The sequence below is a fragment of the Emydura macquarii genome, unplaced genomic scaffold (genome assembly GCF_026122565.2).
Source record: "Emydura macquarii macquarii isolate MOO-44397 ecotype Brisbane River unplaced genomic scaffold, CSIRO-AGI_Emac_v2 contig_1559, whole genome shotgun sequence".
NCBI classification, from domain to species: Eukaryota; Metazoa; Chordata; order Testudines; family Chelidae; genus Emydura; species Emydura macquarii.
Genome location: NW_027131696.1, coordinates 163,024 through 183,318, shown reverse-complemented (window position 1 = coordinate 183,318; position 20,295 = coordinate 163,024). Strand labels below are relative to the sequence as shown.

The 20,295-nt window shown below is 40.8% G+C and overlaps 1 protein-coding gene across 1 annotated transcript in view; it reads left to right on the top strand.

Annotated features, from left to right (window-relative positions):
• Window positions 1-220: 220 nt before the first annotated feature.
• Window positions 221-20,295, top strand: part of LOC137157780 (solute carrier family 22 member 2-like) — a 28,610-nt gene continuing 8,535 nt past the window's right edge. The window contains exons 1-8 of the mRNA XM_067555190.1: window positions 221-657; window positions 8,828-8,931; window positions 12,339-12,493; window positions 14,259-14,427; window positions 16,659-16,773; window positions 17,333-17,439; window positions 17,603-17,817; window positions 18,646-18,754. Coding sequence (XP_067411291.1) covers window positions 241-657; window positions 8,828-8,931; window positions 12,339-12,493; window positions 14,259-14,427; window positions 16,659-16,773; window positions 17,333-17,439; window positions 17,603-17,817; window positions 18,646-18,754 — 1,391 coding nt within the window. The 5' untranslated portion in view covers window positions 221-240. The remainder of the gene's footprint in view (window positions 658-8,827; window positions 8,932-12,338; window positions 12,494-14,258; window positions 14,428-16,658; window positions 16,774-17,332; window positions 17,440-17,602; window positions 17,818-18,645; window positions 18,755-20,295) is intronic.

The following is a 20,295-nucleotide window of genomic DNA, read 5'->3' as shown; positions in this document are numbered from 1 at the left end:
CTAACAACCAACATCAGAGTTTGCATCACATGAGAATCAAAGCTTGGTTTGAAATAACACTTGAAAAATAAAGGTTGCAACGCATGGTTTGTCAATTTACAAGGTAAATTAACTATTTTACTTTGACTTTTGGTCAAGTATCCTGCAGTTATTTAAACAGCTTTGCTGCCAACTAAATACAGAGTAATGGTCTGAAGAGCAGCCTGGTTAGTTAATTTAAGTAAGTTGCCATACACAAAAATGCCAACCTTAGATGACATTCTAGAGCATATTGGGGAATTTGACCTGTTCCAGAAGCGAGCCTTTTTCCTCTTGTGCCTGCTGTCTGCCACCTTCACCCCTATTTATGTGGGTGTCGTCTTCCTGGGGTTCACTCCTGAACACCGCTGCCTCAGTCCTGGAGTTGCTGAGTTGAGCAGCAGATGTGGCTGGAGTCTGGAAGAGGAGCTGAATTACACCGTTCCAGAGCAGTGGGGACATGAGGAGTCTTTCTCTAGCCAGTGCTGGAGATACAACGTGGACTGGAACACAACGGGCCTCAGCTGCACAAACCCTTTAGAAAACTTCACCGGTTATAGCAACAGGAGCAGTATCCCTCTCATCCCCTGTCAAGATGGCTGGGTTTACGATTCTTCAGGATCATCAATCGTGACTGAGGTAAGAAACTTAAAGCAGCAACAGCCCATGGATATCTATGTACTTGCAAACTGAAAAAAATCACACATAATAACGTTCTAAAGGAGGAAACACTTATGCCAACAAATAGTCTGAGCTCAGTATGTGCATAGATCGAGTATAACTCCTGGTAATAATGATGATACTAGACCTGGCTAAAGTGTACAAAACGTGATCTATGAATATATTTGTGGATAAAAATGGTGAGTTGACTGTGCTATTATTTGCAGGGTCGTATTACTAGTTTTTCAGGAGTACTCAGAGAGCTGGAAGTTTATTCATAAAAATGTTCACAAATCCTGAAAGTTTCATTAATTTAAGTACAAATGATTATGTACATTTCATCATTTGCTATTTTCTTGTTTAAATGTTTCAGTCACACCATCGGGGCAGAAACAATACTACATCAATCCTATAGATTGTCAGCTTTACAGATAGCCCGGAAAGTTACCAGCATTTAAAGCAAATACACGTTAGCAACTACTTTTCATGCTAAAATAGGTGAAAACAAAAAACTGTATCTGACTACATGGCAGAACGGAAGCAGGGTTTTTTTCCATAAACGAGGGTGGGGAGGGAGGGGCAGGGGGAGGAAGAGGGAAAGAGTGATATTTACCCTGATATTTAACCAGAAAGCTGCAAGTTAATTTTTTGCACCAATTTTCATCCATTTTTAGATTTTTGTCATCAATAAATTCACAGGACATTTTAAACAAAATAAAAACTGAAAACAACCTTGCATGTGATTGAGCTGATTGATCTGGCACATGAAAAATAACATCAAAGACACAGTGAAGACAAACTGTTTTTAAAATAATTAAAATTTGGTCAAATTGGAAAATATTTACATATAACAAATACAGTCAGATAACAGGATCAGTCAAAAAATATCTGCAAACAGAGAAAAAGGTTACATTTCTCAGATGACTAATTTGCAATGGATAATTCAACTGGCTCTAATTAATATAGACACCTGCCCTGCCCTATTCTTCAAAATGAGAATAAAGCCCATAAGTGATCGTGTGCCTTGGGCAGTTTCCAAAGAGAGCAACTTGTACGAGGGAAGGAGCCATAAAGACCTTTTACAGAGAATCCCAGGGTATTCGCCTCCAGGAAAAATTTTAACCTACCATAACTAGCCATTTGCTGCAATCTAATGTATTCCAAAAGCAACACAAATGTTCTTCAGAAGATTCTACAAACCAGAGATAAAAGCCATCACTGGAAAAGATAGTTTAGCAGTATCCAAAGATAGGGATGCAATGTTCATCAAATGCAAGGAAATCCCTTCCCCAATCATGCTCTCTTCAGTATGAACAGTGGCAATGAATCAGAACTTTTTGCTACAATAGCGTCAAAGTTAGAAAAAACTTAGAAAAGAAGATAATTAGAATAGTCAAAGGCATTGTCAGTGTTACTGAAGCACTCATCCTCTGGCCATATTCTAGTTATAAGTGAATCTGATTTTCAACGTGACATTTTAAAACAACAAGAATAGTAGAGGGCATGGCATGACTAGAAACAATGTCCCTTTTCAAACAAAATTTAGTTTCCATCAAGCAAAAAAATGTTAGTATAGATTGATTTTGGGTGGTAAACAATACACAAGAAATTGAAATTTGTTTCAGCTGACCAATATAAAAGACCCTTTTAAAAATAATCTATTAATTTAATGCAGTTTTTCACTAATCCACTTTACATTCAGACCATTAGTTAATTTGGATTAATTTTCTTGAGTGTCCCCATGTAGACAAGCACTTAAGTACTTATCTGGCCCTCACCACAAGAGTATCTGCATATCTCACAATCTTTAATGTATTTATCCTCACAACACCCGTGTAAGGCAGGGAAGTGCTATTATCCCCATTTTACAGATGCGGGAACTGAGGCACAGAAAGACCAAGTGACTTCCCAAGATCACACAGGAAGTCTGTGGCAAAATAGGGAATTGAATCCAGGTCCCAAAAGTTCTAAGATAATACCCTAAGCATTGAGACTGCCTTCCTCATCTATAACTTTAAAACAATATTCTTGTGTGTGCTATAAAATTAACTACACAAAATTTCCCCGCTTTAAATGTGGTGCTTTTGTTATATTTTTGCTATTTTAGAATATACAACCAATTTGAAGGTTATAGATCAGATGTGATGGATTCTCTATGACTTGGAATCTTCAAATCAAGATTGGATGCCTCTCTAAAAGACACAGACGCTAGTTAAATGACATTACTAGTCTTGATGCTGGAATTATTGGGTGAAGTTCTATGGCCTGTATTATGCAGAAGATCAGACTAGATCATCATAATGATCCCCTCCGGTCTTAAAAATTATGGATCTCTTCAATATGTCACAGTCATTTTTTTCATCTTACTGTCAGTTATTGTTAGTGGTGGACTCAAATCCCACTTCATCTAAACTTCCGCAAAGTGATTCTGATCAAAATTGCATTCTTCTATGGTTAGTAGGCCACTAAGTAAGGCCATATTCAGCCTTGGCCATGGCCAAGATGGGCCAAAGACAAAGTGCATAGCAATGCCACAGTTCCACCGAGTGAGGGTTGGGAGTACAGAAAGGGGACTTGATATTGTCTTATGCAGTGTGGGGTTATACTTCACAGCAGCAGCAGCCCCTCACCATGGAAGCATAGAATGGGTGTTATGGGAGGCCTTTGGATACACAAATGGCAAGGATCCACTGGACCAAAGCTCTGCATAAGGCGGGGGAAGAGGAGGAACAGTCAGCCACTGCAGTAACTACAACAGTCAAGTCAGGTGCTCTGCATTCTGAATCCACGTTTGATTTCATCTGCATCCATAGTTCCCTTTTATTCTCACTTGTGTCTGAGGAGAGGAGGGCAAGACCATCTGTAAGTTTCCCCATCTGTAAAATGGAGGATGATACTTTACCTCCTTTATAAAGCTCTTTGAGATCTGCTGATGAACAATGCTGAATAAGAACTAGATATTGTTACTATTAATGTAGACAAATACTTTGAAGGCATATGCTGAGAGTTGAATTTGTGCTGTGAACTCCAAAAAGCAAATCATCAAACAGTATGAAGGAGGAGACTAAGAATAGTCCACATACTATTGTAATGCCAGTCTACACAGTGAGATACAATTGATGCTGCATTCCCTCTAGGTAATCTTCGCTTGAAAGAGACAAAGATCGAGAGAAAGGCCACAGGAATGACTCGGAGCATGTGGTGCGGGTATCTGTCACAAGGAGAAAGGCTAAAGAGATTACAGTGATTTAATTTGGAAAGGAGAGGAGAAAAATCAGAGGCAATGGATAACATAAAGCAGTGGGGAATGGTGAGAAGTCTGGGTGCATACTTTGTCTCTGCCCTTAAAATGAGAATATGAGAAAATACTATTCAATTAAACACCAACACGTAAATAAAAGGAAATGAGTTAAGCATTGAGTAAAGTGGAATCTGTGGAACTCATGGCCATGAGTCATTATCGAGGCAAATAGCATAGGAATTTAAGAAAAGGTTGGACATGGGCAAGAAGAGTATCTGCTCTTACATTAGCTAGGATAAGATATATGGGCTAAGGGTTCTAAGGATGGGGAGTTCCCTACCTGGTCCTTCCCCTGTTTTTCCATTGACTTCAGGGAGAGTAAAATTGTGCCCGTAATACAGTATTAAACATTCAGAGCTTTCACCTTCTTTTGAAGCATCTGGCATTGGCCAAGGCTGGATACAGCTTATCAGCCTAGCGAGACCACTGATGTATTCCAGGATGGAAATCCCTGTGAGTATGTCTACACATCCCACAGCAGCAAGCCTTCCAACCAAGGTCAATAGACCAGGGTCTCATCCTAGTGCTCTAAAAACAGCTGTATAGACTACATTTTGAAGTTGTGGCTTAGACTGAGATTGGACTCTGAGGCCAAGGGAAGTGGGGGTGGATTTCAGAGCCTGAGCTCCAGCCTGAGCCATGACTTCAAGGCTCTGTCTACACACAGCTATTTCTAGGGCACTGAGGCGAACCCCACTAGCCCAAGTCTGTGGACCCAGGCTGGGAGGCTCACTGCTGTGGGCTGAGCAGGCACCCGGTGTCCGATGCTCAGTATATCACAGCAGAATTACCAAGTATATGTTTGCTGTGAATAAAAGTGAAGTAAACTCTGCTGCTGGGCTTTGGGCCAGTGCTAATGAGGAGTTGGAAAGCAGCTTGCTCAGCTTCTCTCTGGCAGGGCCCATTGCATCACACCTAAAGAGTCTATTAAGCAACAAATATGAACCCATAGCCAGTGGCCCATGGATGCCCTCACTGACATTCTCTTCACAGCCACTGGGTTAAAGCCCAGTTCAGGAGCTCAGAGTTTTAAAGTGTCCTCCTCTTGACTTGCTGCTGAAAAAGGCTTGTGGCAAGCTTCCTAACATCCAGCAGCCAGTGCAACACACACACACACCCCCCCCCCCCCCGTCACTGCCTAGCCCTACAAGACAATCTAAACCAAAGAAAGGCATCAGGATGATACCACCGATAGCCAGAAAAATGTAATGTAGTCCTAAATCCAAGCCAGGCCAGATGGACACTTCCTCCATACAAAGTCACTACACAGAGACTAGAATGAAGCTGAGTGACGGCTCTACAGCATCACACAGTACTCACACCGTTTCACGTTGCCAGATAAGAAGTTGCGGTGAACAAATGACAAGAGTCTGGAGTTTTGGCAAGATAAAAACTGATAGAGAGTCAGACGTTTTTCCAAATTTATCCAAAATTACAGGCAGATTAGTTTTCTTAAGATGCCCTCCCCTTTCCCCCTACAGCATCGCCCCTGGGAAGTAATTATGTGATATTCAAAGAAATAAGAGAAGTCATAGAAATGTAGGGCTGGGAAGGACCTTGAGAAGTCACCAAGTCCAACCCCCTGTGCTGAGGCAGAACCAAGTAAACCTAGACCATCCCTGACAGGTGTTTGTCTCATTTGTTCTTAAAAACCTCCAACAATGGGGATTCCACAACCTCCTTTGGAAACCTATTGCAGAGCTTAACTACCCTTATAGTGAGAAAGCTTTTCCAAATATCTAACCTAAATCTCCCTTGCTGCAAATTAAGCCCATTACTTCCTGTGCACCTCCAGTGGACACACAAAGAGGATTGTTTCAATTATTCTTTAACAGCCAGTAACATATTCGAAGACTATTATCAGGTCCTACCTCCACTCAGTTTTCTTTTCTCAAGACTAAACATAACCAGTTGTTTGGGGTTTTTTTGGTTTTTTTTTAAACTTTTCCTCTTAGGTCAGATTTTCTAAACATTTTATCGTTTTTGTAGCTCTCCTCTGGACACTCTCCAATTTACCCACATTTTTCTTAAAATTTGATGCAGAGAATTGGACACAGTACTCACGCTGAGGCCTCCACCACATGGAGTAGAGTAAGACAGTTATCTCTGGTGTCTTACATGCAAAACTTGTTAATACACCCCGGAAAGATATTAGCCTTTTTCACAACTGCATCACATTGTTGACTCATAGTCAATTTATGATCCGCTATAACCTACAGATCCTTTTCAGCAATACTGCCAGCTAGTCAGTTATTCCTTATTTTGTAGTTGTGTATTCGAGTACTTAAGTGACGTACTTTGCATTTGTCTTTATTGAATTTCATCTTGTTGATTTCCAACCAATTCTTTAATTTATCAAAGTGGTTTTGAATTTTAATCCTGTCCTCCAAAGTACTTGCAAACCCCTTGCAGCTTGGTGTCATTTGCAAATTTTATAAGCATACTCTATTTCATTATGCAAGTCATTAATGAAAATATTGAATTGTACTGGATCCTTGACTGACCCATTCTGAACCCCACTAGATACACCTTCCCAGTTTGACAGCCAACCATTGACAACTACTCTTTGAATATGGTCTTTCAACCAGTTGCGCACAGACCTGACAATAAGTCCATCTAGACCACATTTCCCTAGTTTGCTTGTGGAACTGTCAAAAGCCTTAATAAAACCAAGATGTAGCACATTACTACTTCCCCCCTATCCACTAGGCCAGTAACCCTGGAAGGAAATTAGGTTGGTATGGCATAATTTGTTCTTGAAAAACCCATTCTGGCTATTCCTTATAACCTTATTATCCTCTAGGCGCTTACAAATTGATAGTTTAATAATTTGTTCCAGTATCTTTCCAGGGATCAAAGTCAGGCTGATTGGTCTATAATTCCCCACATCCTCTTTGTTCCCCTTTTTTGAAGATAGGTACTATGTTTGCCCTTCTCCAGTCCTCTGAGACATCATCTATCCTCCATGAGTTCTCAAATATAATTGCTAATGGTTTTGAGATTGCTTCAGCTAGTGCCTGAATTACCCTAGGATGAATTTCATCAGGCACTGCTGACTTGAATACATCTAACTTATCTAAATAATCTTTAGCCTATCCTTTTCCTATTCTGGATTGCATTCTTTCTCCACATGGTTAATATTAATTGTGTTGAATAATTGTGTTGTCACCATTAATCTTTTTAGTGAAGACTGAAGCAAAACAGACATTAAACAGCTCCTCTTTCTTGATGCCATCAGTTATTAGTTCTCCTTCCCTGTTAAGTAGAGCATCTACACTTTCCTTTGGCTTTCTCTTGCTCATAATGTCGTCTTTAGACATTTGTCTAAAATCTTTCTTATTTCCTTTTATGTCCCTTACTAGGAGTAAGTCACTTTGTTCTGATTTTGTCCCAAAATGTTTGTGCTATTCTTTTATACGTCTTAGAAATTCACACATTTCCACTTTTTGTAAGATTCCTTTTTGATTTTCAGGTCACTAAAGAGCTCCTGATGAAGCCAGATTGACCTCTTACTTTTATTCCAATCTTTCCTTTACATCAGGATAGATTGCACTGCAGTTGTGCCTTTAATATTGTCTCCTCGAGAAACTGCCAGCTCTCCTAAACTCCTCTCTCCCTTAGGTTTTTTTTCCATGAGACTTTACCTACCAGTTCTCTGAGTTTGTTAGACTCTGCTGCCCTTCCTTTCCTTGGCATAATGAAATCTATAATTTCATAGTCACTTTCACCCAAATTAACTTCCACCTTCAGATTCACAAACAATTCTCCCTGTTAGCCATTTTAGATTTGATTCTGAGTATCTTGCTGGTTACATCCTCAGTTTCTGAAACCGAAAGTTGTCCCCAACACATTTCAAGAACTTATCCAAAATTTTGCCATATGACTTTTCCAGTAGATATCTACATAATTAAAGTCCCCCATTACTGCCAGGTCTTGTGGTTTGGATATTTCTGTTTGGTCTAGAAATACCTCATCCACCTCCTTTTCCTGATATGGTGATCTATAGTAGACCCCTACCATGACATCACCCCAATTTTTTTCCTTTTTATCTTTACCCAGAGGTTTTCAACTGGTCTGTTTCTCACTTCCTTCTGGATTTCAGAACAAATGAATATATTCTTGATGTATAAATGCAATACCTCCTCCCTTTTTCCTTTTCTGAACTTCCACAACAAGTTATATCAGGCTACACCCAGCTTTGTGATGTCAATTGTCATAATCTAGTTTATGTACTAATATTTCCATTTCTTCCTGTTTATTCCCCATGCTCTTTGCACTTAGGTTTAGATATCTAAGATGTTGAGCAAATTTCCCCCACTGATTTCTCTCTTATTGCTCTATTTTAACTCTCCATGTCCCCTCCAAACAGCTAGCCCTCTGTTAAGGTTGCCTTTTTATACTTACCTGTAGGTTTTTGTCACCTATTCCCTTTGAACCTAGTTTAAAGCCCTCCTCACTAGGATGGTGACATGTGCAAAGATACTCTTCCCCGTCGTCTCGGAATGGAGGTGGACTCCATTGCTTCCCAGCACATCTCCTTCTAGGAACAGCGTCCCAGGTCAAGGATGCTGAAGCCCTCCCATGGACACTTTCTGCACAGCCATGCATTCATCTCCAATATGCACATGTCCCTGCTCGGGCCTTGCCTGTAACGAGGGTAGGATTTTTCTGTAAATTGAGGCAAACTGTATTTCAGCTATGACAGTTAAAATAATTAGGTCATTTTGTTTCTGGAAAATTTTCCTAAATTCCTTTTTTGCATTGGGTTCATGCCTCCAAAATGGCTGGGCCATGTCTATTGTTAAGGAGTGAATTTCTCCCTCTTCTAACGCTGATGTGCTCCTGCAGTTTAACCTGGTGTGTGAGGACTCCTGGAAGCTGGATCTCTTTCAGTCTTGTGTGAACGCTGGATTTTTTATTGGCTCCATAAGCATCGGCTACATAGCAGACAGGTACGTGTGGAATGAAACATTCACTTTGGGTATTTAATATTCATATTTTTGAACAACATGTATGAATGAAGGAGCAAATGAACACACTGAAAAACTAATTCAAAAGATCACACAGTCACTTAGAATGGAGTAGTTTCTGGTGGCTAAAATATATAGTTCTGATATGTGAATCCATAAAAATGTCAGATCCCAGAATCCAGGAGCAGAAGAGAGGGGGTGGATCACTATAACGCCTTCTTCTGTACACTTCCCCTGTAGCTCTGGTGCTGGTCACTGTTGGAAGACCAGATACTGGGCTACATGGACCATTTGTCTGACCCAGTATGGCTGTTTTTATGTCATCAACAGTTTCCATGTTTACAGTTGCCATCGACACCATATCAAATTTGCTCATTTGCAAGAAAAGAGATGATTTTTCTAACTACCAGCCCTGCAAACCTGACCTGGGCTCTGAGGGCCAGGCTAGGTTCTTTCTGCATCAGTAAATTACACATTGTGATTGCAATTTAGAGACAAAACATGGCCTCACATGAAAAAATCCAGCAGGCAGTTGCCAAGGGGAGGAAAACTCTGAAAAGCTCCTCAGATCTTTCTGTCATGGAGGGAAGGGATTTTTCTCCTGCATCCCCAGGATCTGTGGAAGCACTAAGGGCACTGAACCATCAACACAGATGCCCTGTGTCCCTACCCCTGCTTCCCTGTTCTCCCTCCTGCCACATCACGAGTTCAACTACACTGGGACCTCATTGCCAAGGTCTTCACTTGCCCGGAGCTTTCCTTGAATCCCTCTCCCTCAACTCTACCATTCTCCTTTAGGCAGATTCTACAGTCTAGAGGGGACCCTGCAGGTGTTAGTACAACTCTAAGCTTTCCCTACTGTTTCCCACAGAGGCACTGAATGCATAGCGCATCTCTTCATAACCCCTTTTCCCATCCTCCAGCATGTGCAGCTCCTCTGTCATGTGATGCCCCTTCCCTGGGGCCAGGGTAGACAGTGCTGCAGAAGCAGTTGCTCACTCGCCTTAAGTGCAGACAGGCAGATCTGCACTGGGAGGGTATCCTACGTGTATGGATCTGGAGCAGCAACTATCTAGCCCCAGTTGACAATTCTGTGAATGATGTGTGAGCCAGAAAGAACCCAGTTCACCCTCCCATAAGGAGTGCTGGGATGGTGATGCATGATTAGTGGGATCAAAAACCAGTAAAATCTTTTGTAGTCACTGTAGTAAGCTTGGCAGCTATGACACTGGAAACACATAAGGAGCAGATTTGTCAAACAAGAGGGGGCCGTTCTTCTATAGTCACTTTCCAGAGTAGAACCGCACTGTGAGCCACGACAGCAGTTAGGGATGGCATTTCTTGGGAGCAATCAACTAGCTGAAGCAATAGAAACCCATACCCCCACATCCAATCTTTACACATGGAAATGCTCAACCCGGAGAGCTTTATTGCTATTTTTAACTGTATAAAATAAATAAATGAAGAAAACAGGAAGGAATTCTGCTTCCATCTCATTTTTAGAGTTTGTCTGCATTGTGCTTCAGTCTGTACCAGGAGGTGTACATTTCAGTGTGCACCAGCACCTTGCACACTAACTGGCTGTGGACGCTGCGGATGCACACTAAAAGTTCCTTAGTGCATGTTAAAGTAGTCCCATTTTAATGAGGGCATTCTCAGGCGACAGACCTTGATTTTGGCATTTCTTGTGGGTAATGCAAAGCCCTGTGGGCTGACCCATAGGACATAGTTCAAAATGACTTGCTTACTCGGGCTTTGATGGAAGGGGGCATCTGAGTGACCTGAACTGCTGATGTTATTCAGGGGAAAGAGGAATTTTACTTTGGCAGTCATTTGCCACTGTGCTCTTTTTGTTAGTGTACATGTACTGTACAGGGATGCAGAGTTTTGCCTGATGGTGCATTTTTAAATCAAATAACTAAATAAATAATTCTCCACTAAACCAAACCAAAACATCTTTCCCACATTGTAACAAGTCTGTTTCTTTTGGAAACATTTGCTTTTGAAAATCAGTGGAGCCATTAGGACACCAATGGAGAGACAACTGCAGGCCCACTGTGAAATATCTGAGCTCTGTTGCTGGGAAATGACCCAAATAAGTCCAAACTTAGGATAATTGATTTGAACCAGATCCATGGAGAAACTGTTGTAGCCCAAAAGCAGAACTAGAGATCAACGTAGAGTAGATCAGACAGCCATTACAGGAAGTTTCCAAAGCCCATTAGCCAGGTCAGTAAGCGTTCACGGCAAACACATGGGTGAAAGGAGTCTGCAAGAACTCACCAAGATAATTGTAAAGGGAAAATCTTGGTGGTGGGCACCACAAGGCAGTTCCTGCCCTCATTAAAAGCAGGGGAAAAAGTGATATTACAAAAAAGGACATCTAAGTACAGAGTCTCTAGCTGTCACCAATACCTTCAGGCCACTCCACAGGTACAAAGAGTTGAAACTGGCCAGAATTCCCCAGGCAGAGGTTTTTCTGTGGGGTGCGGGGGAGGGGAGGAGGGGAATCCCCAGCAGGCATAGAGCTGGAATAGCTGGGTCTTCTGCAAAACTCCCCTCACTGCAGCTCTCAGTGTAGAGGGAAGTTGTGGGTGAGGGGGAGCATAGCTGGAGCATTCTGTGCTCTGGCCATGCCCAATTGACAGCTGGATCATTGGAGGCCATAGCCAGCCAGTGTAAATTAGAATAGCCCCTAGGCCCCAACAGACAAACCAGCCCCAGGATAGTTTGTCACAACTGGCTCCAGGACATTTGCTCACCCTGCAGAGACCAACAGAAGCTGAATACAGCTGTGAATCCAGCTGGGTTACACAATGATTGCTTCACGTATATTCCGCCTTTTAAAATACCCAGACAAGAGCCATCACTTCCACAAAACTCTTGCTTCCTCTGTGCAACTCAGGGAAACAGCTGGCCACTGGTTATGGGCCCTCTGCTATACATCACACAACTTGAAATGTGAGAATATGTAAAAATGCACAATAGCGGCTCGGCTTTCTCCACTCGATTATCATGCACCTATCTGGGCACAGGAGGGGGCACTGTAGAAAATGAGTGGGAAATTAACCAAAACAGTTGTGGGTGCCGCAGGAATAGGTCAGACAAGCATTTCTCAGCATTCCTTCCCTAGCAAAATTAATTCTATCGACAATTCTCTCTTTAGACGAGGACTCTAGGTGTTACAATGCAATGTTAAACTGTATGTACATGAGAAGCTGCTCTGAACAAAACCTGGGAGAAGAAAACAACAAATCTTTCAATAGAATGAATACAAGAAGTATTGCTTTGCAACCAGCATGACTCAGCCACATGAAAATTTGCTCTTCAGTTATGCTTTGCAAGATGTCATGCATATAATGGTCACAGATCCATTTCTTTCTCTGCAGGTTTGGTCGTAAATTATGCCTGTTAATTACAATCTTTGTCAATTCCATCTCTGGCATTCTCATGGCCTTTGCACCAAGCTACACGTGGATGCTGATCTATCGTTTCATACAAGGACTCGTCAGCAAGGGGGGCTGGTTAACAGGCTACATCCTGAGTAAGACAGATTGCAATTACCACTTCTTGATATAAAGCCACTGGTGTGGAAGCAGGGCTGAGCAGATTTGTTCTAGTACAGTTGAATGTAAGGAATTATTAGCTCAGTGGGTAACTCCTAGGAAAACGAAGCTCATTTTATTCATTGACAAACTGCAGTTCTAGGCTCAAAAATCACATTTGCTTTCCAGAGAAGACAATATCAGATTTATAAACTTTGCATTCTTCCCTACGTCTTTGAAAAAACCCCATATATCGGCATGAGACGGCTTTAGAAAACACTGAACATTCCCACATCGACAAACAGATGTTCAAATAAATAACCACAGAGGGATATGGATTAATAGAAAACGCTGCCAAAGGCCAGGTCAACTGTAAGGGGATGCCTGCACTGCAGCTGTGAGTGACTGGCCCAAACCCAGGAAGAGCAATGCACTAGCTCTGCTTGAACTAGCTCACCAAAAATCGCCTTGTGGACACTGCAGCACAGACTAGCCACCTAAGTATGGACTGAAGGGGTTGGGTGGGCTACTATTTGGGCGCCGCCTCGTCTGTGTCACTTCCCATCTCGTAATGCCCACCCTGCTATTTTCAGAACGCTAGCTCGAGTGGAGCCAGCATGTCTGCCTACCTGGGCTTGGAGGCACACTCCCAGTTGCCGTGGACACAGGCCCATACAGGCTGAGTGGGGCTGCCCTCGAAAGGCAGCGAGTAGTGCCGTGTCCTAATTAAAGGGTTTATTCCCCAGACTTTTTGTGGGTCTGTGACTTCACACCTTATACAAAAACTTTTTTTCCAGAACTAGTGACAATTGTCAAGTGACAATATTGTGCTTGTTTTTCACATGTAGAAAACCAAAGCAAGGAATGAATGGGTAAATACGTCCCTTTCCCACATAACATGTTAATGGGTGAAATCCCAGCCCTTCTGATATCAATGGCAAAACTCCCTTTCATTTCAATGGGGCCAGGTAGGGTGACCAGATGTCCAAATTTTATAGGGACAGTCCCAATATTTGGGGCTTTTTCTTATATAGGCACCTATTACTCCCCACCCTGTCTTGATTTTTCATACTTGCTATCTGGTCCAGGATTTCATCTGTTATTCACAAAGTACAAAGAAATGCATATTTCATCAGAACCCAACCCGCTCAACACTCTTCTTTCATCTGTAATCTCCCAATGTGAACTTACCATCAAGCCTTTCTGAAAAAGAAATCTAAAAAATGAAATATGCACACAGTAATGATACTGAAGAGCTTCCAATACAAGTCCATGTAACCATACATCAACAACATTTTGTTCTTTTCTATTAAACTACATACATAATGTTATCAAGAAACATCAGTTATAAGTTCTCTACCTCCTCCCCGCCAAAAAAATCTGCTGCCACTTTTCACTTAGCAGTACTCATTTAAAAAAGTAAATATTTAGATATCAAAATCACTGTTAGAACTTTACTATGGTTTAGTAAATAACTACTGATGACGTCCAAACTTTTCAAAAAGTCTGTGTATGTGTGTTTATGAAACATCATGAATCTGTAGAATCCACTTGATTTTTAAATAGAAAGTTACTCACATTGTTGAAGAGAACTCAGTTTAAAGAGCTCTTACGGATTTCATATATGACAGAAATTTTACAAGGTCATAAATTCTAGAATCTATGAAATTTTAAATGGTTTTAAATTAGGAGATCTAGGTTCTCCAATCTTCAAACTGATTTATCACTGATTATTTTCTACCTTGATTTGTATTATCTTTTTAGTCACAGAATTTGTTGGCTTAAGCTATAGGAGGACAGTAGGAGTTATTTACCAAGTAGCCTTTACTGTTGGACTCCTTGTACTCTCTGCTGTTGCTTACATGGTTCCTCACTGGAGATGGCTGCAACTCACTGTTACTCTGCCAAACTTCTTCTTCTTGCTCTATTACTGGTAAGCACATTTATATTTCACCTAAGAGCAAAAGTACAAAGTGGAGAGTTTACAGTTTGACAAGGTTAGTGTATTGTTAGGGCTAGTCAAAAAAACCTTGGTGGTCTCTGTCCACTGCTGAGTCACTGCAGTATGTCATGGGAGTCCCATAAGAATTAGTCACAGGAAAAGATCACCTTGCATCATGGCAGATGTAGTTCAACCAGGCTGCATCACCCATAGAGAAATGGGGGCATGAAGGACCCAGAACCTACAACTCCCATAAGGCATCACAGGGGCTAAGGCAGACATAGATATGAATGTCAACCTGACTCAAAACAAAAATATTTCAACTCTTCTGAATTAAAATTTTTTGGAACTTGTTCTGAAAAAAAGTTTTGATATTTTGACTTTTCTTCCTGATTCAGGACGAAAAGAAATGTTGAAATAGCAGAAATCCCCCAAGGATGGAAATTCCATTTTTCCATTAGCTCTACTTCTCATCTGTCTAGACAGCTAACCTGAAATTTTAGAATATTCCACACAATAAACCTACCATATCATGAATACATTATGGTCAAGAAATCTAGCACCCAGTGTTGTTATTAATGAGCAAAGAGGTTTGCTACCTAACAATGCAAGATACTCTTTTCCATTCTATCCTCCATGGCAAGAGTGCTGCCTCTCCAGCACCTCTTCTGTACATTCAGCCCCAGAATGGTAATAAGAAGCCACTAGGCCACTATTTAGAGATGGAGGGAAAATTCAAATCCAGGTCCTTCCTAAACTTGGGTATTTTCAGATCTGGAGCCTCCAGTTTGATTCATTAGAGAACTAGGGGCCAACTGCAAAGTTCATCAGCACATTTGGGCTTGAACTCCCCATCACCCACTATTATCCTATGCACAGAGTTCAAGGGTGTTGTTTTAAATCCATCACCAGCTGGGATATTTAATGTTTGAAACATGGGTGTCTTTAAACAGCGGAAAAGGTCAGGAAGGTGATTTGTAACTTTTCAAAAGTTACTCATTTAGTTTAAGAGCCTTCCAAGATGGATGAAGTAGGTATACTTATAAAATTGGCAATGACATCAAGCTGGATGGGGTCACTATCGTTTTGAGCACAAGATAACCTTAATAAATTAGAGTTGTCACAACTAGATGACATTAAAGACAAGTGCCCTCCATTTCTATTATTCTATTGGTTGAAAAGGGTAAACAATAAATAAATAAATACAACAAACCTGCAAGCATTTTGTTGACTATTTTTAAGCACTGGAATAAGCTTCCAAGGGAGGTTGTGGAATATTCATCACTGGAGGTTTTAAAGAGCAGAATAGATATACACCTTCCAAAGTTGCATTCAGCACAGAGTTTAGATGACAATTTTGAAAAATGTCAACAAACCTGCAAGCATTCTAGTGTTTATGGGCAGAATATTTTTGTCACATTATTTCAAAATATAGCAAACTTTTTTTCCCCCTAAAAGCCAAATCATGTCATCAGAAACCAGAGAATCTTGGGTAAGAACAGAAAGGTTATTTTATCTCCAATATTTGGCACTGCTGTGACCACTGCTGGAATACTGTGTCTAGTTCTGGTGTCCACAATTCAGAAGGACGTTGATAAATTTGGAGAGGGTTCAGAGAAGAGCCACAAGAATGATTAAAGATTTAGAAAACCTGCCTTATGCTGATGGAGCTCATATCCATTTAGCTTAACCTTCTCTTTGTTAAAGGTTGACTTGATCACAGTTTATAAGTACCTACATGGGAACAAATATTAAATAATCGGCTCTTCAATCTACACACATCCAATGGTTGGAAGTTGAAACTAGACAAACTCAGACTAGAAATGAGGTGCACTTTTTTTTTTTTAATTAACAGTGAGGATAATTAACCATTGGAACAAATTTACGAAGGTCTGTGGGAGATTCTCCATCATTAGCAATTTTTCAATCAAGATTGGATGTTTTTCTAAAAGATATGCTCTAGGAATTATTTTGTGGAAATTCTATGGCCTGTGTTATGCAGGAGGACAGAGTAGATGATCACAATGGTCCCTTCTGGCCTTGGAAGCTATGAAACGACAAACCTGAGAGTAGATAAGCATCCTCAGTCCCCACAGCTTCAGCTGCAGGTGTTCTGTACCACTTAACATCCTATCAACAGAAACTCAATTTAGTTTAAATACAGTGCTACAGTGACATATATTTTGTTTCCACATACCTGTGCCTGGTTGATTGTGTTGCAGGTGTCTGCCAGAGTCACCCAGGTGGCTGATTGCTCAACAGAAAAATGACAAAGCCATGAAAATTATTAATCGTATTGCCAAGGGAAATGGGAAAAAGCTGCCTCCCTCATTACAGGTGATCATGTGTTTTTTTCCTGGGTATGTAATTACATGCAAACAATACTATATGTTTAGGATTGTTCTGAATCCAAAACAGGGAGCAAACTGACAAGCCAAAGTGATGCAAATCTGAAAAGTGGATTTCTTTTATGAGAGCCTAGGATATTAAGACAACATACTCATATGAACGGAGGCTCACGTAAATATTCCAATAGCCAAAATGAGTTCTTCCTCTTATGAAGTATTAAAAAAATATTCAACCCGCCAGATCACATCTGACTTAAAATTCCAAAGCATCTTTTGTTTTTAAAAAGAAATGTTGCTTCATTTAAAGAAGTGGCTTTGGTACAGACAGACGGACATCTAGGGGAAATGGGGGACGGGAAGGGTGGGCTGTTGAAAAGTGTCCACTCTTCCCCTCAGTTTTTGGTTACTTTGCAGACAGACTCTTAATTGGTAAATGAAAAATTCCAACAACTATGATTTTTATGTTGATCCAGTGAGAAAAAACAAAGCAGAACTCTCCAGACCTCACGCCCTAATTCTTTTTTAATGTCCCTCTGGTTTTTTCCTAGAGTCTCAACCCTGAAGAGGAAGATGGGGAAAAATTGAGCCCTTCATTTCTAGACCTGGTCAGAACACCTCAGATAAGGAAACACACACTTATTTTGATGTACACTTGGTAAGGGAGGGTAACACCATTCTTATTTCAAAGCACTAGACACCCCTTAATTACTTTGGATGTGTTTTCCCCACATGGCCCTTGACTAGCAGTGAATCTTAATTCCTTGAATAATGTATCCCTTTGGAAACTTGGCTTCAAATGGGCTTTGCTCTCTGCCTAGGTTCACAAGCTCTGTTCTGTACCAGGGGCTCATCATGCACATGGGGATTGCTGGTGGGAACATTTATCTGGATTTCTTCTATTCTGCTCTTGTTGAATTCCCAGCCGCCCTCATACTCATACTCACAATCGATCGCATTGGCCGTCGCTATCCCTGGGCTGCAGCAAATCTGGTGGCTGGGTTCGCCTGCCTTATTACAGCTTTCATCCCAGACTGTGAGTTACTCAAGCTTTTGTTAGTGTATGTCACTGTCGCCCTTGCGGGACATGTTGCACACTCTCTGTCTGTGTTCTTGTTCTGGAGAACTGAAAAAATATTTTTTTATAGCCCACATCACTGTTGCAATTCAATAGGAATTATAGGTATTTCCCCCCAAACACTGGTGAAGATAAAAATGACCAATAAACACACAAAAGAATTGGTACAAACCTAACATGATGGACAATCCCAGTGCCACACACCAGGATTTTATGAGATTTAATATGCTCTTTTATATTCATGGTCTCAGGAGCACCAGTCACTTAAGATTTAATACATTATACATCTTCCCTGAACTTTTACATTTAGTCCAAAAATTCAGCTGAGCTGACAGAACAAACTCTTTTTAAACCAGTAATCAGACACTGCATGATTTACACAAGGAGGGGGGGGAAGTCTAGTCATTGCATTTGTGGCTAGAGCTAGGGAATCCTGAGTTCTAAGCCTAGCTCTGCCACTACTTTGGATGTATGCATGTGGCCCTTGAATAAGCTACTGCACCTCTCTGCTTTTATTTTACAAATAGGGAAACTAAGAGATCACTACTTATCTTACCCCACAACACTCCTGTGGGGTCAGTTACTTTATGATTGACAAATCTAAAATGCTCTAAAGCATTGATAGTATAAACTGATATTCAGTTAAACGAGAACCCATCCATACCTGCCCACTGTGGAGTTCCTATGCTGTATAATATTTAATCAATGCAACCTTTCATGCTGTTTTATGACATGATCAAAAGAAAGCAGCCACCATTTTAACTCTAACATGTGATTTCTTTCCAGATATCTATTGGCTAAAAATTACTGTAGCTTGCTTGGGTAGAATGGGAATTACCATGTGCTATGAAATGGTTTGTCTTGTAAATGCGGAATTGTACCCAACATTTCTCAGGTATGTGCACAGTCTTCTGCTAATACAGTGTAAAAGATGCTGGCTAAGTGTGCAAAGTATCCCTATTTACTGATGCAAGAGTATCACAGAGATCTGATAGAGCCATAGATTGCACATTAGAAAAAACAGAAAAGAGCGTCTATCAAATAACAGAAGTTTCATTAAAAATTAAACAGTACAACGGGCCACCTTTATCCCACCAAATACATTGCATGGCCTGCAGGAGCAGAGCTTGATGCAGAACTTTCACTGTAAAAGTTGTTTCAGGTACTAGAAAACACAGGACTGGATTTGAGAATCATCACTATATCGATGAATATTTAGCATGTAAATCAGGGACAGTGAACCAGTCTTGGCTCTGGCTGATTCTGAGACTGATTCAGGCCTGGAAGAAGATATATCTTGTCTCTGCTGTAGCTGTGGTGATGCTGAAAGGCTGGCCCCAGAAGATGGAGAAGAGGCAGTCAATGAAGAATGAAAAAGCTGCAGCATCAGAGATCTAGGGGAAGCAAGCAAGAAGAGAATGATTGGGGGACTGGGGATTGCCAGAACAGCCTGGCTGGAGGTTACTGATACAGGAGAGGAAACTGCTGGCCATGTAGTGCCCAAACAAAGTGATTTTGTATTTACAAAATACACCTAAAAATAAATTTCAAATGATGTGACCAGCAGCCTAGGTAACTTGCAGCTAGCACCCTATGGTGCCATAAGAGACCCTGCTTCTGTTGTCTACCCTAGCCTCCTTCTCCTTCAGCTTACACTGGAGGATGGAGAGCCACAGACTAAAGTTTATTTCTTCGGCAGGTTTTTCTTTCTTTCTTTGACAGGTTTCTAATGTGATACATCACAAATCATTTCAACTCCTCCTCCAGCCTCACCCTTTTCCTCTCCCCACCAAAAAGTCCTGAGTAAATGAAGGAATCAGAGAATTAAGAACAGAAGACCTATGGGATGTTTTTGTCCATCTCTTTGCCAATATAGCATTGTTCATTATAGTACTTTGTCTAGTGCTTTATCCAGACTAGATTTATAGCTCAAAATTGATGGGGCTTCCACTTCACCACCTAAGAAACACTTGCACTTCCTAGTACATCTGACTGGAAGATTTGCTTGATGTTTCACCCATATTTTATATTTATTAAATGTATCCCGTTACTCTTGGTTCCTATTAGCACAGTAAGAGGTAGACTTTTTAAAGTCCCTTTTTACTATTTTTAATCTCCTCACTGATGTTTGCAACTCTTACCCATTTATATCACCTGTGAATTTCATTAACAAGATATTTATCCCCTATTCCCAGATCACTAATGAAGCTGTTAAATAAGATCAGGTCTCAGACCAGTCCTGGCACCTATATCAATTCCTAGGTTCCTCTGGGCATCCTCCTACTGCTTACTATGGTTTCATTATATCCTGGTGGAGACATTTCCATTGCAATATGCAACAGATTAGATACAACTCCCTCCTAGTATTGTTAACAGGAACAGCTTGTGTATGTTTCTATATGCATTGCTAAAAATGATTCAGTGAATAGCTGCAAA